The sequence below is a fragment of the Callospermophilus lateralis genome, chromosome 3, assembly GCF_048772815.1.
Source record: "Callospermophilus lateralis isolate mCalLat2 chromosome 3, mCalLat2.hap1, whole genome shotgun sequence".
In the NCBI taxonomy this organism is placed as follows: Eukaryota; Metazoa; Chordata; class Mammalia; order Rodentia; family Sciuridae; genus Callospermophilus; species Callospermophilus lateralis.
In genome coordinates this window covers 15,699,445-15,718,224 of record NC_135307.1, presented here as the reverse complement: position 1 = coordinate 15,718,224, position 18,780 = coordinate 15,699,445, and the positions used below count along the sequence as shown (strand labels likewise).

The 18,780-nt window shown below is 37.0% G+C and overlaps 1 protein-coding gene across 3 annotated transcripts in view; it reads right to left on the bottom strand.

Annotated features, from left to right (window-relative positions):
• Efcab11 (EF-hand calcium binding domain 11) overlaps positions 1-18,780 on the bottom strand; it is a 153,077-nt gene that overhangs the window by 119,823 nt on the left and 14,474 nt on the right. For 2 of the 3 annotated variants that reach the window (XM_076848032.2, XM_076848034.2), the window contains 2 exons: positions 8,955-9,056; positions 7,817-7,907 (listed from right to left, as the gene is read on the bottom strand). In XM_076848032.2, coding sequence (XP_076704147.2) covers positions 7,817-7,907; positions 8,955-9,056 — 193 coding nt within the window. The remainder of the gene's footprint in view (positions 1-7,816; positions 7,908-8,954; positions 9,057-18,780) is intronic. The other variant, XM_076848035.2, reaches the window with a different exon arrangement.

The window sequence follows — 18,780 nt, the reverse complement described above, 5'->3', positions numbered from 1 at the left end:
ATTAGGGAGTCGCTGCCAGGCAAGAGAAATGAATGAAATATAAACGCATGTTGCACAATCAAAGGAGTAAGGATTATGCCAAGGGAAAATGGGAATTTGGGACTAAAGAAAGACAAGTCTGAAAAGGAACCAGATGTTGGAACAGGGACAAGGTGTTGCACAGTCAAGATGAAGAGTTCTAACTTAGCTATTAGAATCGATGAAGATTCTTTGAACAATAATAATAATAATAAAAAGCACCACAAAGTTTTCAACAAGTTCTATTGGTGTTAAAGAGGAAAGATGTTTCTTGTTTTAATCTGGGTGCTAGAAACAGCCTACTGATAGGACTTCCACAGCACCAAAAGTGCACTCAGCTCTTATATCTCTGTACTTTTGCTATTTTTAATGTGTAGAAGAAAAAAAAAAAACCTTCAAGAAAAGAATTCACTAAAAACTCCAGGATAATAATGAAATACAATCATTGGTACTATTTCAGCTATTTTACCCACATGTGTTCATCACGACTACCAGCTATATGAGGAAAGCAAAGTTAAAAGTTTCAAACACTGAAAGGAGTCTCAAATTTTGAAATCCAAATGTTAAATTTTATGATATCTTTAGAGATGAAGTTTACCAATTTTTGGTTTTGATTTTTCCGTGAGCTGTCCTTTGATTCAAGAAAGTAATTTGGCCCTCACAATCTTTCCTTAAGTAAAAAAATTTGCTCTCACTCATTTGTATGGGCAGTTATAATTAGCATGCCCTAAGAAATGACCCACTAAAAATAAAATCTTAAGAGATCATTTTTATAAAGCAAATGCCTCTATAAAATAATAGTTAGAAATAGATATAGAAAGGCTTGGAAGAGACACCATAAAATAACATGATACAGAAAATTAACAAAAGCACATGAAACATTAGCAAATACTGCTCAAAAAGAAATCTAAGAAAAAATTAAACCGAAACGGGGGCGGGGGCGCCACATTGGGCACAGCACAAAGGAGAACAGGCATTGCAGAATCAGAGTAGAAGACATGGTGAGCAAAGCAAGCAATTAAAAATAGAGATTAAAAATTAAAAGGACTTCCAATATAAGCATAAATCAGCATTCCAAAGAAAAAGAAGGTGACTCAAAAAAGTCAGCTCTGATACGTTATATAATTTTATTTAAGTACAATGGCCCAAATAATTATCTTTGAATATGAAAGACAACAGGGAATACAGGTCTTAGGACCCTAAGAAAGGATTAACTTCAGCTAAGCAACAGCAATGGCACGAGGTGTGGAGGTAGCTTTGAATTCATTTAACTGTAGAAGTAAGATGACAACAAAGGAAGAGACGATCGCAGAAGAGAAGGTGAATGTTATGAACCCCAACAATATATGTGTTTATATATAAAAATCACATTGGTCTTATTTATGATAAAATCACTAAAGTAAACATCACCCAAACAGTTAAAAAATAATAAGTGCTTGCAACACTTTTAGAAGGAATGGTTATGCCAGTGTTGCTGTCACGTTATAAAGTGAAATGACTCTTTGATGCCTTATATCCAAGTCTCCCCCACCCTTTCTTTTTGGATGTAAAGTCATTTATTATATTATTTTTATTAAGAGTATTATGGTTACACATGCATGGAATTTGATTTCTGATCACAATCCCCCCAATTCCTCCTCACTTTTCCCTCTCATCCTCCCTTCCATCCTCCCTCTCCTTTCTCTACTAGACTTCCTTTTGCTCATTTATTTATATTTGATTGGTTTTTTTTTTTAACTTATATACAGGTGAAACTCCCTGTGGTTTAGTTTTTTAAAAACTCATTCTGCCTTGCCTGCCCTTTCCCATCCCTCTATTCTGCCTCCCCATCTCCTCCTCCACATCACTGATCTTCCCTTTATCTTTATCTTAGCCTATCCTTCCCTCCTGCTTCCTTTAATTTACTCCAGCTTCCACAAATGAAGAAAACATTCCATCTTTGAGTTTCTGAGTTGGGCTTATTTCACTTAGCATGATATTCTCCATTTCCATCATTTACCAGCAAATGCCAAAGTCTCACTCTTCTTTATAGCTGAGTAGAACTCAACTACACACACACACACACACACACACACACACACACACACACACACTACAATTTCTTAATCCATTTATCTATTGAAGACACCCAGGTTGACTCCATAATTTAGCTATTTTGAATTGTGCTGCTATAAACATTGAGGTAGCTATTTCTTTATAATATGCCAATTTTAGATTTTTGGGGGGGTGGGAAGTTATACTCCATGTATGTTTGATATGTCAAATACATTCTTCTGTCATATATAAATAAAAAGAATAAAATTTTTTTTAAAAGACATATATTACTGATTAATCAATTTTAGATATTTTAGGAAAATATCAAGGAGTAGGGTAGCTGGGTAATACAGTGATTCCATCTCTAGTTTTTTGAGGAATCTCCATAATGCTTTCCATTTATTGATCTTTTTTTAGTGTTAAGGGTTTTGAGTTCTTTATATATTGTGGATATTAATCCCCTATTAGGAGTAGCTGGCAAAGATTTTCTTCCACTCTCTTAATCATTTCTTTTGCTTTGCATAAGTTTTTTAGTTTGATGGTATCCCACTTATTGATTCTTGGTTTTTATTTCTTGCACTCTGGGGGTATTCTTAAGGAAATTAGTGGCAGCACCTATATGATGGTTTACCCTATGTTTTCTTATAGCAGCTGCAAGGTTTCTGGTGTAATTCCAAAGCCTTTGATCCATTTTGAGTTTTGTGCAGGGGGAGAGATGGAGTCTCCCCAACCCTTTCTTTTTGGAGTCTAGTTTCATTTTTCTACATAAAAGCTATCCAGTTGTCCAAGCACCATTTGATAAAGGCTGTCTTTTCTCCAAAATATATTCATGGTACTTTGTCAAGTATCAGAAGGTTGTCGGTATGTGAATTTTCCTCTGTGTCTTCTGTTCCACTAGTCTTCATGTCTGTTTTGATGCCAACACCATGCTGTTTTTGTTACTATAGCTCTGTAGAATAATTACAGATCAGATATTGTTATACTTCCTGTTTCACTTTTCTGCTCTTTTGGTTTTCTTATTCTTCCAAATGAATTTAAGAATTATTTTTTTCTAATTCTGTGAAGAATGTCATTGGTATTTTGATGTTGCTTGCATTGAATCTGCATATTGCTTTTGGTATTATGGCCATTTTGACAATATTAATTCTGCCTAGCCAAGAACATGGGATGTCTTTCCATCTAAGGTCTTCTCAATTTCTTTCTTCAAGTGTTCTATAATTTTCATTGTAGAGCTATTTTGCCTCCTTGGTTAGATTAATTCCCAAGTTTTTCAATTAAAAAAAAATGGCATTACTGCAAATGGAATGGTTTACCTGATTTATTCCTTGGATGAATTACTGTTGGAGTATAGGAAAGCTATTAATTTATGGGTGTTGATCTTGCATCCTGCTACATTGCTGAACTCATTTATAAACTCTAGAAACTCTAGAAGTCTTCTGGTGGAATTTTTTGGGGCTTTTAGATAGGTTTATGTCATTGGGAAACAGAGGTAGTTTGACTTCTTCTTTTCCTATTTGTATCCCTCTGATTTCCTCTTCTTGCCTGATCACTCTGGCTAATGTTCCAAGAACTATATTGAATAGAAGTGGTAAAAAGAGTAAACAGCCTTGTCTTGTTCCTGATTTTAGAGGAAATGCTTTTAGTTTTTCTCCATTCAGTATGGTGTTGGGTTTGTCATAAAAAGCCTGTAGGATGTTGAAGCAAGTTCCTTCCATCCCTAGCTTCTTTTTTGTAACATGAATGGGTGCTAAATTTGATCAAAAGCCTTTTCTGTATCTATTGAGATAATCATGTAATTCTTGTCCTTAATTCTGTTTAAGTGGTGAGTTACATTATGTTGAACCAAACTTGCATCCCTGGAATGAAGAGCCCACTTGATCATGGTATATTATCTTTTGATGTCTTTTTAAAATGTGTTTTGCTAATTTTTATTAAGGATTTTCATCAGGGATATGGGCATATAATTTTCTTTCCTTGATACATCTTTGTCTGGTTTTGGTACCAGGGTTATACTGGCTTCACAAAATTTATTTGAGAATTTCCCTCTCTTTCAATTTCATGGAATACTTTGAGAAAGACTAGTGTTAGTTCTTTTTAGCGATCTTCTAGAAATCAGCTGAGAATCCATCTGATCACTGGCTTTTCTTTTTTGGAAGGCTTTTAACTGATGTTTCAATTTCATTACTTGACATTAATCTGTTTAGATTTTCTATATCTTCCTGATTCATTAATAAGGTCATATATGTCTAGAAATTTGTCAATGTCTTTAGATTTTTCAGTGTAGTAAAGTAAAATTTTTAAAATAGGATCTGATAATCTGCTGGATTTCAGAAGGTTCTGTGGTAATATCTCCTTTTTCACCTCTCACTGATTTTTCTCTTTCTCTTGGTTAGTTTAGCTAAAAATTTATTAATCTTTTCAAAGAGCCAATTCTTCATTGCATGATCCTGTGTATTATTTTCTTATTCTCAATTTAATTGATTTTGACTCTGATGTTAATTATTTCCTGTCTTCTGCTGGCTTTTGAATTAGTTTAGACTTCTTTTTCTAAGGCCTTGAGGTGGAGCATAAGCTTATTTATTTGGAATCTCTCTATTTTCCAAGTTTCTCTCTTCAGTTATTTGTTTTGATGTTTATTTGCTTGTTTGGTTGATTGGTTTTATTGTTGTGGTTTGGTTTGGTCTACTAAATTAAAATGCAATATGGGCAAGTACTCTTGAAAAAGACCAATCTTAATCTTTAGCAATTTCTTTGAAGAGAACATGGCAGTCACTGACTCAAATGGTATGAAGATTTATTTCTCTAGTCACTCAAACCACAGAGAACTCTGGTCTAATAAAAAATTTTCACTCTTCTTCTTTTTTTTTCTTATGGTGCTTTTCATATATCAAGCTTTTATTCTGAGTAATTATGGGCCTGGGTGGTGAGCTCCATCAAAAGCTACTCTGGCTTCTCAAAAAGTGAGTCTAGCTTTAGAAACATTATAAAGTTTTGCATCATAATAGCCTCAGCAGCTGATTTTTATTTTCTTATTCTGGAAAACTGTACACATCACTGAAACAGGGCAGGGGAGTGTGTATGTGTATATTAGACATCTGTTTCTGTGGCCTGCTTTAATTTACACAAAGGGGAACTATTTCTCTCTCCTTTTTGAATTCCCAACTTCATTTAATACTTTTTATATTCATCATTTATTCTGGTTGAGGGATTATGATAGCAATATAATTTTCAAATATAACTGAGAGTTTAAATAGAGCATGTTCAATCAACTAAAATGCTTTATTTTGCTGGTATATAGTGGTCTCTGCAAAATGTCTTGAGCACACAACTCTCAGTAATAGTACAAGATTTGTACAGTATATGTAGTTACAGATTATATGTACATGTGCTACTATGTTAATACATTATGTATAGCTCAAAATATAGATTTCTCAAGAATTTTAAAGATTTTTTTATTTAGTAATGACAAATAACTTTTTGCTGTCACTAGAAATTATTAATGATATTTAACAAGAATAATGTGATTTAAGCTAATTTATTATTTCAGAACATATTGGTTAATCCTTTGTGACTGAGCAATTTAAAGTTCAATTTGTTTTGATACATGATTTTAACAAATGTTAAATATACCTCATAAAATTATGTAGATCTAAATGAGAAAAAGTCATCGGGGCCCTAAGAGCCTCAGTTTTTAATTCTATCCTCTGATAAGGCAAAGGTTTAGAGGTTTTCAATTTTTAATTATTACTATTTTGTTATTGCTAACTGAAATTTAGCTAATATATTTCCTGATATCAATTTGATATCAGTTTGTTGCTCTTGAAAACTTATTAACCTTTTGAATTCTTATATTTTAAAAAAATTATGTCCTAAAGCCATTGATATTTTGCAAGTTTTTTTAAAGCCAGTTAGGATATTCCATTTTCATATCTAATATGTAGATATTCCATCTACATATTAGCAAACATGTAGATGTGAAGAGTTATAATAGGTGACACATTATTTTTAAAAATAAAATCACATTTACAAACATCTACTTTCAGAAAATGCTCTCCTTGTAACAGGTTTCTTCCAGAAGCAGTTATTTTCTCACTTATTGTCAAAACACTGCTTCTACCTTGAAGGGCTACATTTAAGTATATTTTTCAAAAAATCTCTGCAAGATAGCATCTACTAAAACCATTTAGCACATCAAGGTCACCTAGTTTGGACAACTTGTCTTTCTGCAAAAGGAAAATGGGTAACAATTTATAGTCCCTCTTATTAAAAACAACCTCTGTGTGGGAGAAATATATTGGTATTCATTACACATCTCATTATAAAGTGTATAAAAAGGTACTAGCATACTTTAAAGAACTTATTTGCACACAACCAACTAAGTAATATTATCCTATGGTACTGTGTATGCATCTGGCTTTAATGTCTTTGTTCTTCAATAGCTCATTCAATAGCTTGTTTGTGAGTGCTGCAGCCAACGCATCTCATATATGTCACTGTTAATGATAATGAGTGCAAATCCTTATTCAAATAACCTGCTTCATTATTTCTACTGAGTAGGGCTGGCTTCTGGACAGATTCCATTAAATTGCTTTCATCCCAAATGGGAATATCTGCCAGATGTCTCCCAGTATCCATTCTCTCTCCCTCTTCCTCAGTATCAGAACCTGTGAACTGGCCTATAACTTTCCAGAGCAAACCTCACATTTTCCAAGGCCCTCCTCCTTTCTCCCTTACAGATACAGCCTTGAATCTACATTGTAAGTCCTGGGATGTAAGTAGGAACAATATATAGCCTTAGAAGAAGGGGCAGATCTCCTGCCTCCTTTCCTTCTAACTACCTAGAATTCAGATTTGAAGGCTGTAACTTAAGCAACCATCTTGAAGCAAGAAGAAGCCAGGCATTATTAGGGCAGTCAGAGCAACAAGAAGGGGGACCCAGGTCCTTCATATCTATGTTGTTATCACTCAGGCTTGAGTTGCCTATATTTATGTGAGAGAGAAATATATTTACATCTCTTTGAGCTTCTAGTATTCGGGGTTTTCTGTCTCTCATTGGTATGCTGAACCCTTATTAATACACCTGGTGATGGCCTGATGAAGCACTCATGCTAGGTGTCGGAGCACAGAGTTACGCCATCTCCTCACATCCACAGGTGCTTCCTCATTAACATAACCTTCAATCTGCAGTTTCCTAACAGGAACTGCTTTTGAGCCACTTGTCCATTTAGTCAGAATTAGTTTTTAAGAACTACATAATAGAATATTTAAATTGACTTTACCAGGTTAGTGTAAACTACAACCTCTGTCAGCAGATTAGAAAGCAAACCAATGAGGAGGCCATCACTAGGCACTTCCAGCTTTTCTTCCAGACAAGTCAAGAACCACGCATAATCTGCATTTGACAAATACAGACCATAGGAGACCACTAGTGTCCCTGGTAGACAGAAATAAAGTTTTGGTATTTTGCTTGACACATAAATATATGGAGTTCTGCTTCCTTCCTGCTCCTTTCCTGCCACTACCAACAATGTTTTCAAGCATCTGCCAGGTGAGCAGCACTCCACCCACCTTAAGGCCATCCTCAAGCTGTGGATGGACCCATACTTAAATACAGGCTTCCTTCCTGCATCACAACATAGTGCTATGACATGGAAATGTCCCAAAGTGAAAAATCTGCACAAGTAAAAGTTTTCCATAAAAATTGAAAACTCATGAAGCAAATGGTAAATCAAAGGTGGATGGATGTAAAGATTTGGTGCTTTACCTGAATACCTCGAGAACAGTCCTTTCAGGTAATTTGGGAGCCACAAGCCTGAAGGCTCTTTGGAAATCTTCCAAAGTTAAAAATCCACGATCTATTTGAAAACAAAATATATCATGTTCAATTACTTTTATAAACCCTGTGAACTATTATTTCACACTTAATATTTATGTGAAACTTTATTTTAATATATTATTGGGAGAAAAACAGTACATTAACATTTGAATTTACAGATAAGATAATCTAAGGTTGAGCTGGGGTTGTGGCTCAGTGGTAGAGCGCTCACCTGGCATGTGTGAGGCCATGGGTTCGATCCTCAACACCACATAAAAAATAAATAAATAAAATAAAGATATTGTGCCCAGCTAAAAAAATAAATTTTTTTTTCTTAAAAAAAAGGTAATCTAAGGTTGTCTCAATGGAAGAATTTGCAAATCTGGCAATATTCTCCCCTTCAGCACAGTCCCAGTGATCTCGCATCACTTCCAGCCCTGCCATTTTGCTGATTCTCCAAGTCCAGGGGAAAGGACCAGATGCAGACATGACTACAATAATGGAATTGGGCTTTGAGTCATTGTGAATTGTCAAAACTGTTCAGTCTTCAAATTTTATTTTATTTTAGTTTTGTGGGGAAACTCATAATAGCAGGGGAGACACTTTAATCTGTAAGTCCTCTCCTCCTGGGTGAGATCTGTGGGGCTGGGGGGGATCTGTGGCCACCCTTCTCAGCCAAGCCCAGTGTGGAAAGACAACTCTTCCAATTGTGTGAGTCAAAGCAGGAGCTGAAGGAGACAGCTGCAGGGTCTCCCATACTCCCCAGCTGGCTGTGGCCTATATCCCTACACAGCCAACCCTTTGCTGCCAACTGCACAATATAGGTACAATCTGTGAGTACACATTACAGTATCTAAGCACAATTACATAACCACAAACATTATTTCATCCTTAGAATATGCCAAGAACTTAAGATTGCGGTGGAAAAAAAAAATTCACACCAACACCTAAGGTAATAGCTAAAGACTACAGTAAAATAATCTTCCAAGTATACTGTATATTTGGTTTACTGAGTATATATTCTCATTCACAATTTCTTAGCAGAAACTTTTTATCAAAACACTTCAAACACTCTGAAGACACTTACAGTGCATGTCAAAAGCTGTGAAGATGTGTCTTATCTCATTGTGATATAGTTGAACTTCCTTCTTTTTCCTTATGATATTTAAAAACTCCTCAAGCGATACACCTAAAAGTTGGGGAAGACAATTTGCCAAAGATGACTGTCTTCCTCTTTAGAAAAAATAAAACAGACGTGAACAGTAATAAATATCATAATCAAACTTTACCTTAATTTTGGAGAATGGTATTTACTCCTAAACAAAGTCAAAGAGACATTTTGCTACATGCTAAGTAAATCCAGCCCTAGCAATCAATAGTGAAAATGATAGATACCCTTGGGGTCCACCGTGCCATTGCAAGGGACAAAGGAATGGTGACCTTGAAAAAGTTTAACACTCTTTTCTCTAAAAGATCTAAAGGACAGGCAAGAAACTACTCATTAACGATGTCTCATAATTTTTCTTTCCTTATGCTTCTTTGATCCCTTTTTTCCTAGCCAGATGTCATTTCGGCAGGTTTTATTCCAACTGGGAGATCAGGTCAGAGAAGTAGTTTCTCAAAAGTCAATACCAATTGCATACCACAGATAAAGGTGGAGAGAATATTACATAAACAATAGAGCTGGCACCATCCCCAGCCGTGGATACACCCCACAATGTGTTCAGCAGCCTGGGGCTCAGCTTCCTGCGACTCTCATAATAAAAGAACCCAGCATGATGATATGAGATTGGATACTGTGCTTACAATGTCTATTAAAATGAATTCTAATGTGATCTTTGTAGTAGGTTTAAGAAGCAGAGCCAAGAATTTAAACATTTTAGTGAACTGCATTCTAAATATATAAAAAGAGCAGTTCATTTTTATAATGCAGGATTTCCATTTAAAAAGTTACCACTCTGTTTTAAAAATAGCCCTAAATCATACTATAACCACATGTAACCTTTTCCTTTGGGTGGGGTAACTAATATTGTGCCATATGTCATTCCTAAGACAGTTCCTATAGCTCAAAACATGTTGAAATAATTTTCTTAATTTCTCATGCTTTTCTTATTTGTAAAGATTCATAAACTTTAAAAAAAATCAATCAAGCTTTATGTTTTTAAATTATTCCGATTGTTTTACAACTTTACCATTTTTTTTAGTTGTTGATGCACCTTTATTTATTTATATGCAGTGCTAAGAATCAAACCCAGTGCCTCACATATGCTAGGCAAATACTTTACCACTGACCTACACCCCAGCCCTCTTTTTTAAAAAAAATATTTTAATTTTTAGTTGTAGTTGGACACAACACCTTTATTTCACTTGTTTATTTTTGTATGTGGTGCTGAGGATCGAACCCAGGTCTAGCACGTACAAGGTAAGCCTTCTACCGCTGAGCCACAACCCCAGCCCCCAGCCCTCTTTGACAAGTTTTTAAGATCCACTGTGTGCCAGGCACTGTATTAAGCTCTGGAAGTAGAGGGGAGAAGAAAACAGACATGGCCCCAGTTTCAAGGGTAATACTATTTAGTGGAGAGACCACCATTATTCAGGTTCAACTGCAAACACATAATTGCAGATTGCAGCAACCAGGAAGAAACAGGAGGTTGTCAGGAGAGTCCCAGGAACCCTCTTATAGCACAGACTCTGGTCGAGGAGAAAACTCTCAAGAGGAAGAAACATTTAAGCTAAGATCATGAAATGATACCAGCTAGCTAAAGGAGGAGACGAAGAGCCATTCAAGCAGTGGAAACAACATGTGCAAAGGTGGTGGGCTGGCCAGGTGGGGAAATGAGAAGATGCCACCTGCCTGGACCATGGTGAGCAAGAGAGAGTAATGCAAGACGAGGTGGGTGAGAGAGGCAGGGCAGGGACTCCCACAGGCCCTGTGGGCAGCAGCAGATAATTTGTATTTTATTTAGGCTGCAGTAGAAAGTCAGTCAAAGATTTAAATTAAGAAGTGATATGATCTCATTTATATTTTCAAAAGATCTTTCAGGGTATTGTCTTGGGAAAAAGGATTGGGGAAGAAGCAAAAATATAAAAAGGGAGACCAGTTAGGAGACTACTGGCAAGAGATGTGGTTGTTGGGGTTCTGGTGGGCACAAGGAGAAGGTGTCCACAATGTTCTAGAATAGAAATGACACGACTTGATAATGAATCGGATGTGGCAGGTGAGAAAGAAGATGTCAAGAATAACCCGCAGCTTCTGGACCGACTGCTAGGTAGTTTGAGAAGTCATTTAAAGAGATAAAAAGACGAGGGAAGATAGGCTTTGGGGTGAGATGAGGAGCTGTGTTAGGATGTGTGAAGTGCTCAGTGCTTTGGAGCCAAAGAGGAGGAAAACGTGGAGGCGGCAGCTGGCTTTCCTCTAGGCAACAAGGCACATGTCCCAGCACCTAGAGGAGCGTCTGGCAGGTATTCCTACGTATAATCATCCCTTGGTATCTGTCGGGGGCTGGTTCCAGAACCCCTCAAGGATACCACAATCCAAGGATGCTCAAGTCCTTCATATAAAATGGCACAGTATTTGCATATATCCTCTGCACATCCTTCCATATACTTTAAGTCATCTCTAGATTACTTGTAATACCTAATACAATGGAAGCTCTGTATAAATAGTTGTTACTGTGTTGTTTAGGGAATAATGGCAGGAAAAAAGTCTGCACATGTTTGATATAGATGCAATTTTTAAAAAATCTTTTCCATCTGTGGATGAGTGAAGCTTGGCACCTGCGGATGCAGAGGGCTGACAGTACTGCATTGAATCAGCATATGCAACATTTTTTCCCCCAGTAGTTGCTTAGAGATTGATGCTGCTCCATTCCATCTAATCACACTGTGACCAGAGAACATACCTCAGAATGCTAGCTGAGGTTAAAACTGAAGTCAGGTAATGCATGTTCCCTTAAGTTCATATCTATAACTTTAGTTTCATAAACTCCAAAAACTAATTATTTAAATAGCACCTAGAGTTGTTGAAACTCATGAAAACTTTATCCACTGATGATGGCGTGTTCAATGAGATACATCACAATCTTACCCTTTATACCTCTCCAAAGAGGCTTTTAGCACCCAGTAACTTTGCACATGTAAACACACTATCTGGAAAGTCCCTTCTTCTTTATTTCTCCTAGTAAATTTTTACAACTCCTTCTACATGAAATTCAAGCACTGCCTCCTCTTAGAAGTCTTCTCTAATTCCTCTTGACTGGGTCCCTTTGCTGTGACTGACAGTCCAGTGTTCACACACAATTGTCAAATTAATTAGAATCTTTGGTAATTTTTTTGGAGACAGGTCTGCTTCCTGGGAATGCAGTATGCATTGCTCACAATTTCAGCCCCAAGTTTAGCATGGTGTCTAGACTTCATATACAGGCATTCATCACGCATTTGCTGGAAAAGTAATGTGATGAATAAGAATGAACGACCATGAAGATGTTTTCTAGATGATTTCCAAAAAGTTGTTTTCTAGATGATTGCCCCAAAAAGTTAAAATGCCTGTTTTAAGTCATCTTATAACTCAGTAAACTAGTGCCTCAAAGTAGGTCACTTTTTATTCACATAGCCAGCAAAATTGGCAGTCATTTTAGAACTCCTGTCTTTATTGGTGCATATTAATTATACAGAATGGCAGGTTTCATTGGGCATATTCATACATACAAAAAACATCCTTTGATAAATTTCACTAACACATTCCCCCCTTTCCTTCCTCCCTCCCCTAATCTTCCTCTGCCCTAATGTGCTCCCTTCAACCTGCCTGGTGTCCTTTTCTCCCCTCTTGCTGTCACATGACAGAAAACAAATGACGCTTTTCTGACTTATTTTACTCAAAATTACGATCTCCAGATCCATTAGAGTTTTCCTGCAAATGACATAACTTCATTCTTTATGGCTGGGTAAAACTCCATTGTGTATACATACCATATTTTCTTTATCTACTCATCTGTTGATGGGCATTTAGGCACTGATCCCATAACTTGGCTATTGTGAATTGTGTCGCCATAAACATGGGTATGCAGGTGTCTCTCAAGTAAGCTGACTTTAATTCTTTTGGATGAGTACCAAGGAGTGGTATAGCTGAATCATATGGCTGTTCTATTTTTAGCTTTTTAAGGAACCTCCATACGGATTTCCATAATGGCTGTACTCATTTACATTCCCACCAGCAGCCTGTGAGAGTTCCTTTTCCCTGCATCCTTGCCGTCATTTACTACTATTTGCATTCTTGATGATTGCCATTCTAACTGGAAAAACTTCTATTTTAATACATAGTGACCTAGTGAAAAAAACAAACAAAATTCAGAGAGAAAGGCAATGCATGCATAATATTTGTCCTTTATTCATTATTGCATCTGACTTACAGAAAGGATGGGGGGGAGCTCCATTCCATGGTTCAATGTGTGATTCACTTGAAAAACAGAACCATATGAGTGGTGCTATCTTTTAAATTACATGTTCAGATGACACATCAGTATTGGAGCTATAAAGCATTCAAGTCTTTACTCCACAATCTCATAGAATAAAAATCAAATATTCTTCGGTTTTTACTAGGAGAAAATGTATGTGGATTTAAATTCTGTTTATTACCACTTAAAAAGAGAAACACAAATAACTGTGTGTATAATCGTTCTTTCATGCTATTTTCTCACAGAGCCATATAACTTCTTTTTTCAAGTCAATATCTAGGGGTCAAAGGCATCGATTACATATTACACTGGGTAAACACACCCCTCTCCACATGCCCTCATGTCATCTTCCAAGGCAAAACACATCCAAATGCAAGCCCCTTTTCTAAAAAGATGCAGAAGTTTTTATTCAGCTTGACTCTGTTGTTGTAATAATACAATTGCTTTCCAAAGCTAATACTTAATAATTTACTATTCCTACAGCTTTGTAACGCAAACACATTAATGTAAGTTTTATGTATCTTGCTGCTTTTTAAATGGCCTAGAAATAGAATTGCTACAACTAGCTCCACCTGCTGTCAAAATAGTCAAACCTGAAATTACCATTTCACAAAGACTTTCAGTAATTCTACTGACATCAGATTTCATACCCAATGAGAAATGCATTATCTGTGTCCCCCCACCCCGGAGTGAAAGAATATGTTCAGGAAATTCTAATTTCAAACACAATCTTGCATCTTCTATGTACACTAATCCTCTAATAAGTTAACTAAAACACATTTTACAATACTTACACATTAGGATCACAACATCATCAGAAAACACATAGATCTAGGTGTTTACCTGCATTTATTAATGTCTATAGAAGGTGTTGTGAAATTGCCTGTGTATTTGGACTCTATCAGTGGTTTGCAGACTGTTGTTTTTTTTTTGTTGTTGTTGTTTGGTTGGGTTTTTTGTTTTTGTTTTTTTAATGCCTCTTAGGAAAGTCCTTCTTTATAAACCAGGACAGTCCGATGTGTAGAGGACGTGAAGGCAAGGCTATTCCATTTGAAGAGAGGTGGGCTCAGTGCACTTCTCTGATCAACTGTTTTCCCAGGAGTATCCTAACAGGACCCAGGGCTGAGGACCACAGCTTAAAGACTGCTAAGAATGTATCAGCCAGCTTTCTGTCACTGTGAAAAATACCTAACATAAACAAAAAAGAAAAAGGTTGTATTTTGGCTTACAGTTTCAGTTCCTGGTTACATGGCCCTGTGGCTTTCGGCCTGTGGCAGCAGGGTACATGATGGTGGCAGCATGTGGTAGAGGAAACTCATCACAGACGGACAAGACAGAATCCCAAAGTCCCCTTTAAAGGCACACCCAAAATGGCCCAACTTCCTCCCACGAGACCACACCCCCTAAAGGTTCCTCTACTTGCCCAAAGCACATGGGCCTTCGGGGAATGGCTAAGATCCAAATCCTAAGAGGACCTGACTCCACAAGCCTGTGCATTTCCCATACAACTAGAAAACATCTTCCATTTTATAAATTATCCTTAGCAAAATGACTCTTTTCATGTTCTATAATGAAAACATACAAGCATTTTAAAGTTTTACTTTCCATACTACTTAATATATGTGATATAGATATGCCATATAGAGAGCCTGGGACTGTTACTTTTTTCTACTTTTTTTATTTTGTTTTTAAGCCATTTCCTAGGAGGGTAATCATCTTTCACCACAGGAGCAAATATATTCATAAAGTCCAATCATACTATATATTATTTTTACTTGAAAATTCCATTATATATATATTTTTTTGTGGTTCACAGTTCTAAGTTTCAGTGCACAACAAGAAATCCTCTTGAAAATGAAGTAGTCTAGAGTCTGGCCAGCATGGTGAGCTTAAATTAGAAACTGTAATAAACCCAGGAGAGTGAAGGAGAAAACAACAAAAACGCCAGGTTATCTGGACTGTAAGCCTTGTCCCATATTTAACAGCAAAGGGGGATTTGTGTTCCCTGGGCCATATATTAATTTTCCCAAGGACTAAGAATGTCTAAAAAAAGGGGGGGTGGGGTAAAAGAACAAAGTGGCCTTTTAAAATGTATAATGCTGGCCTTCTCTAATTTGAGAAATAAAATACAGATTATGTCTTTTGGAGGCTATGATGGGGGGAAAGGGCTGTAATGTGTTTACACAGAAAGACTGTAAGGACAGAGAGTGAAAGTGACATTGACAATGATGAGTTGTCACAGATGGATAAGTAAATTCAGAAGACTAATATTTTCTTCTAGTTGCCTGCAGAAAAGTAGGGGAATAAAGGGAAAGAATCTACCTTAATGGAAAAAATCAAGTTTTACTCTATCATTGAGAGGAAAATGAGTAAAAACAGGTGACAGCTGAATAGAGATATCAGAACCAATAAAACCTTATTTCTATCAAACATGGACAGGAACCATTACCCTTTTTATTATATACATCTCCTGCTCATAATACTTCAAGGTTTCTAGGTGTTAATAGTGCAAAGCCCTGATATCTCGCTCTGGAATTTGAAACCTCGTCCTTCCTTCTTGGCAAACTTGCCCTAAACCCCTTCCCAATTCTCGGTCCCATCAGGTCAGTGGATTCGGCTGAACATAATTTATAGTTATCTGCTCTTCTCCCTGATGTTGCAGGAGGTAACGATATCCCAAGGAGGGAACTATACTTAGGGGCAGATGCTTTATTAACAGCATCACAGCCAGGTGCACTGATGCACACCTGTAATCCCAGCAACTCTGAAGGATGAAGCAGGAGGATCGTGAGTTCAAAGCCAGATTCAGCAACAGAGAGGCACTAAGCAACTCAGTGAGACCCTGTCTCTAAATAAAATACCAAACAGGGCTGGGGATGTGGCTCAGTGGTCGAGTGCTCCTGAATTCAATCCCTGGTACCCCACAAAATAGCATCATAGTCACAGATTTAGGTATGCAACTCTAAGAGGAGACAAAGGGTGGGTGCTGTAGGAGGCGAGAGAGATGTGGAAGGAAGAGACGCCAGATACCAAGTGACAACATGGTTGGGTAAGAGGGTCTAAGAGAGAAAGAGGGTGGTCTAAGAGAGGGTCTAAGTGCAGAAAGGGCCCTTAGGACAGAGCACTCACCTGCTTGATCCATGGCCAGTGGGAGACTGTGAGTGATAATGACTCAGGACAGTCTCTACCACCTCCAGTGCTTTTTTTTTTTATGGCAGTGGAGTGGGTGAGGCATCTGAATCCCTGCTGAGTTCCCTGCTGAATCCCCGCAGTGCAGAGAGGCCACAGGAGCTAGCAGAAGGAGGAATGGGGCTGGTGTCTCTCTCTCTTTTACCATGTTCTCTTCTTGGCTTTGCCACTTTTCCAAATCCTGCCTATCCCCAGTGTCCAGCCCTAGGCCCACATCTGTCTAGGATGGAGCATCGCCTTCCTCCAAAGTCTTACCAGTTTTCTTGCCTACAGTATTCAAATAAATCTGCCCATTAAAGAACTGAAAATACTTTTTCACCTTCTCTATCAAGCCATGTTTTTAAATGGTCCACAGGTCAGTATCTGTGTTTCCTAATTCCTGTCTTTGCAATGAAATGCACTAGCCATTCTCTAAATGAAGAACTAAATAATGAAATTTATGTGTGAATTTCTCTGGGTGAAACCACAAATTGGCCCTATGATTACAGTTTCAGAATATAATAACCTTAATTTGTATGAGTTTCCTGATTATAGAGAAGAACTAAGATGCTAACTGAAATCTGAAAACCTTCACCCTTGCTACGCCTTGGCCTTTCCTCTGAAAGTAGAAGCCAAAAAACCCAAAACATATTCAACTACAGGTGTTTTAAAATAGACTCTAAAATATCAGCAAATGGAAATTTAAATTTAGGAAAATAACATGTTTAATAGTCAACTAACAAGTCAGACAAGACAGTAATAAATAAAAGCATACAAGACGATGACCATTAACCTATTCATTCACAAATTATTTTTCAATTGAACTTACACTGAGTAGCATGACTGAGTTAAACAGTCCATAATTACCATTATGATGAATCAATCTCTTTGATTTTTCCATCATTCAAAGTTGAAGGCTAAAATTAAGTTCCTGGAAATCTTTTGCTTTTCTAAGTATGAAAGTAAAATATGTGATTATTTTAAAAGAGCAATAATACAAGGAAACAGGAAAGAATTTTGCTCAATCTGATCATCTAGTAAAAGCAAAATTCTGAGGTATTTTGTCCTAGTTTTTCCTAGGGCATATTTTAGATCGATCTGAAATAATAACTCAGACAGCTGTGTGACAATTCAGGGGAACAATGCTCACTCAGTTCTTTCTTGCAGCATTTAGCATAGAGAAAGAGATGCATAAATCTTAGCTGTCCTTATCCATATGAAATGCCTACCATTTATCCATAACAGAGCCAGATCTGCACACTTGAAGCACCCGGTCTTTGCCCTTCACAGAACTGTCCTGATGGGTTTTGGTCTTAAACATGGATCTACACGGAAGCCCTACAAAACTATTACATTTATTGAACCATTTGGGAAATTGGTATCGATTCATCATTCTCTCCCCATAAGACGTCATGAAGAACTGTCACAGGCCAGGGAAGACTACATCCCTCCAGAAAAAAGAGCTAATTGTATGAACTCTGACTACTGTACTTGCTTGTGTTTCCCTGCATGTTCTGGATGCTAGGTAGCTTAGAACCAAATCTGAACTCAGCTGCCAGCAACTATATAGAAACTGCTGACTGTCCATTTGTGTATGTCCCCACTCCTGACTTCAACTCACCAGCTAATTAATTAAGTTCCTTAGGGGAATGAACGCTGGCCTCAATTCTGTCACAGTTACGAATATGACCCATGACATTATTAAAAATCAGGTGAAGGGCCTATCAATAGGTCAGGAAGGTAAAGCTGGAGGTCAAATGGCTCTGATCGGCTGCTTACTAACTGGCTGTGCCACTCTAGGCAAATTATTCAACCTTTTTATTCTCCAGGATTTAAAAAAACTTATCAAATGTGGATAATCATCAAAGTATAGAGTGTATTAAATATAATCTCCATTGCAATGCTCATCGCAGATCTGCACATGGGTAGGAAATGACAGCTATAATTCATATTTATAACAACAAGACATGTTTTTATGACAGTTGAAAGAATTTTGTAAACAAAGAGTCTGCCATGCAAATATTCTTTTATCATTCTTCTATTTGCTTTTATTATTCCTCTCTGGAGCCCCATTTCCTTACTTTCAACAGGGGACACATCTGTCCCCTTTTGGATGGATTATTTTTTTATTCCATTAATATAGTTCCTTGATCATAGCTATCCTAAACAGTTTTTGCTGACACTCACTTGGTTGTTGGGCTACAGGTAATTAAAAAATGAGTAGCACTTCTTTGGCTACTGCTGGCTACCCTAAGAGTCTCTCAGCATGTACTGTTTCCTTGGTCTCTTCTA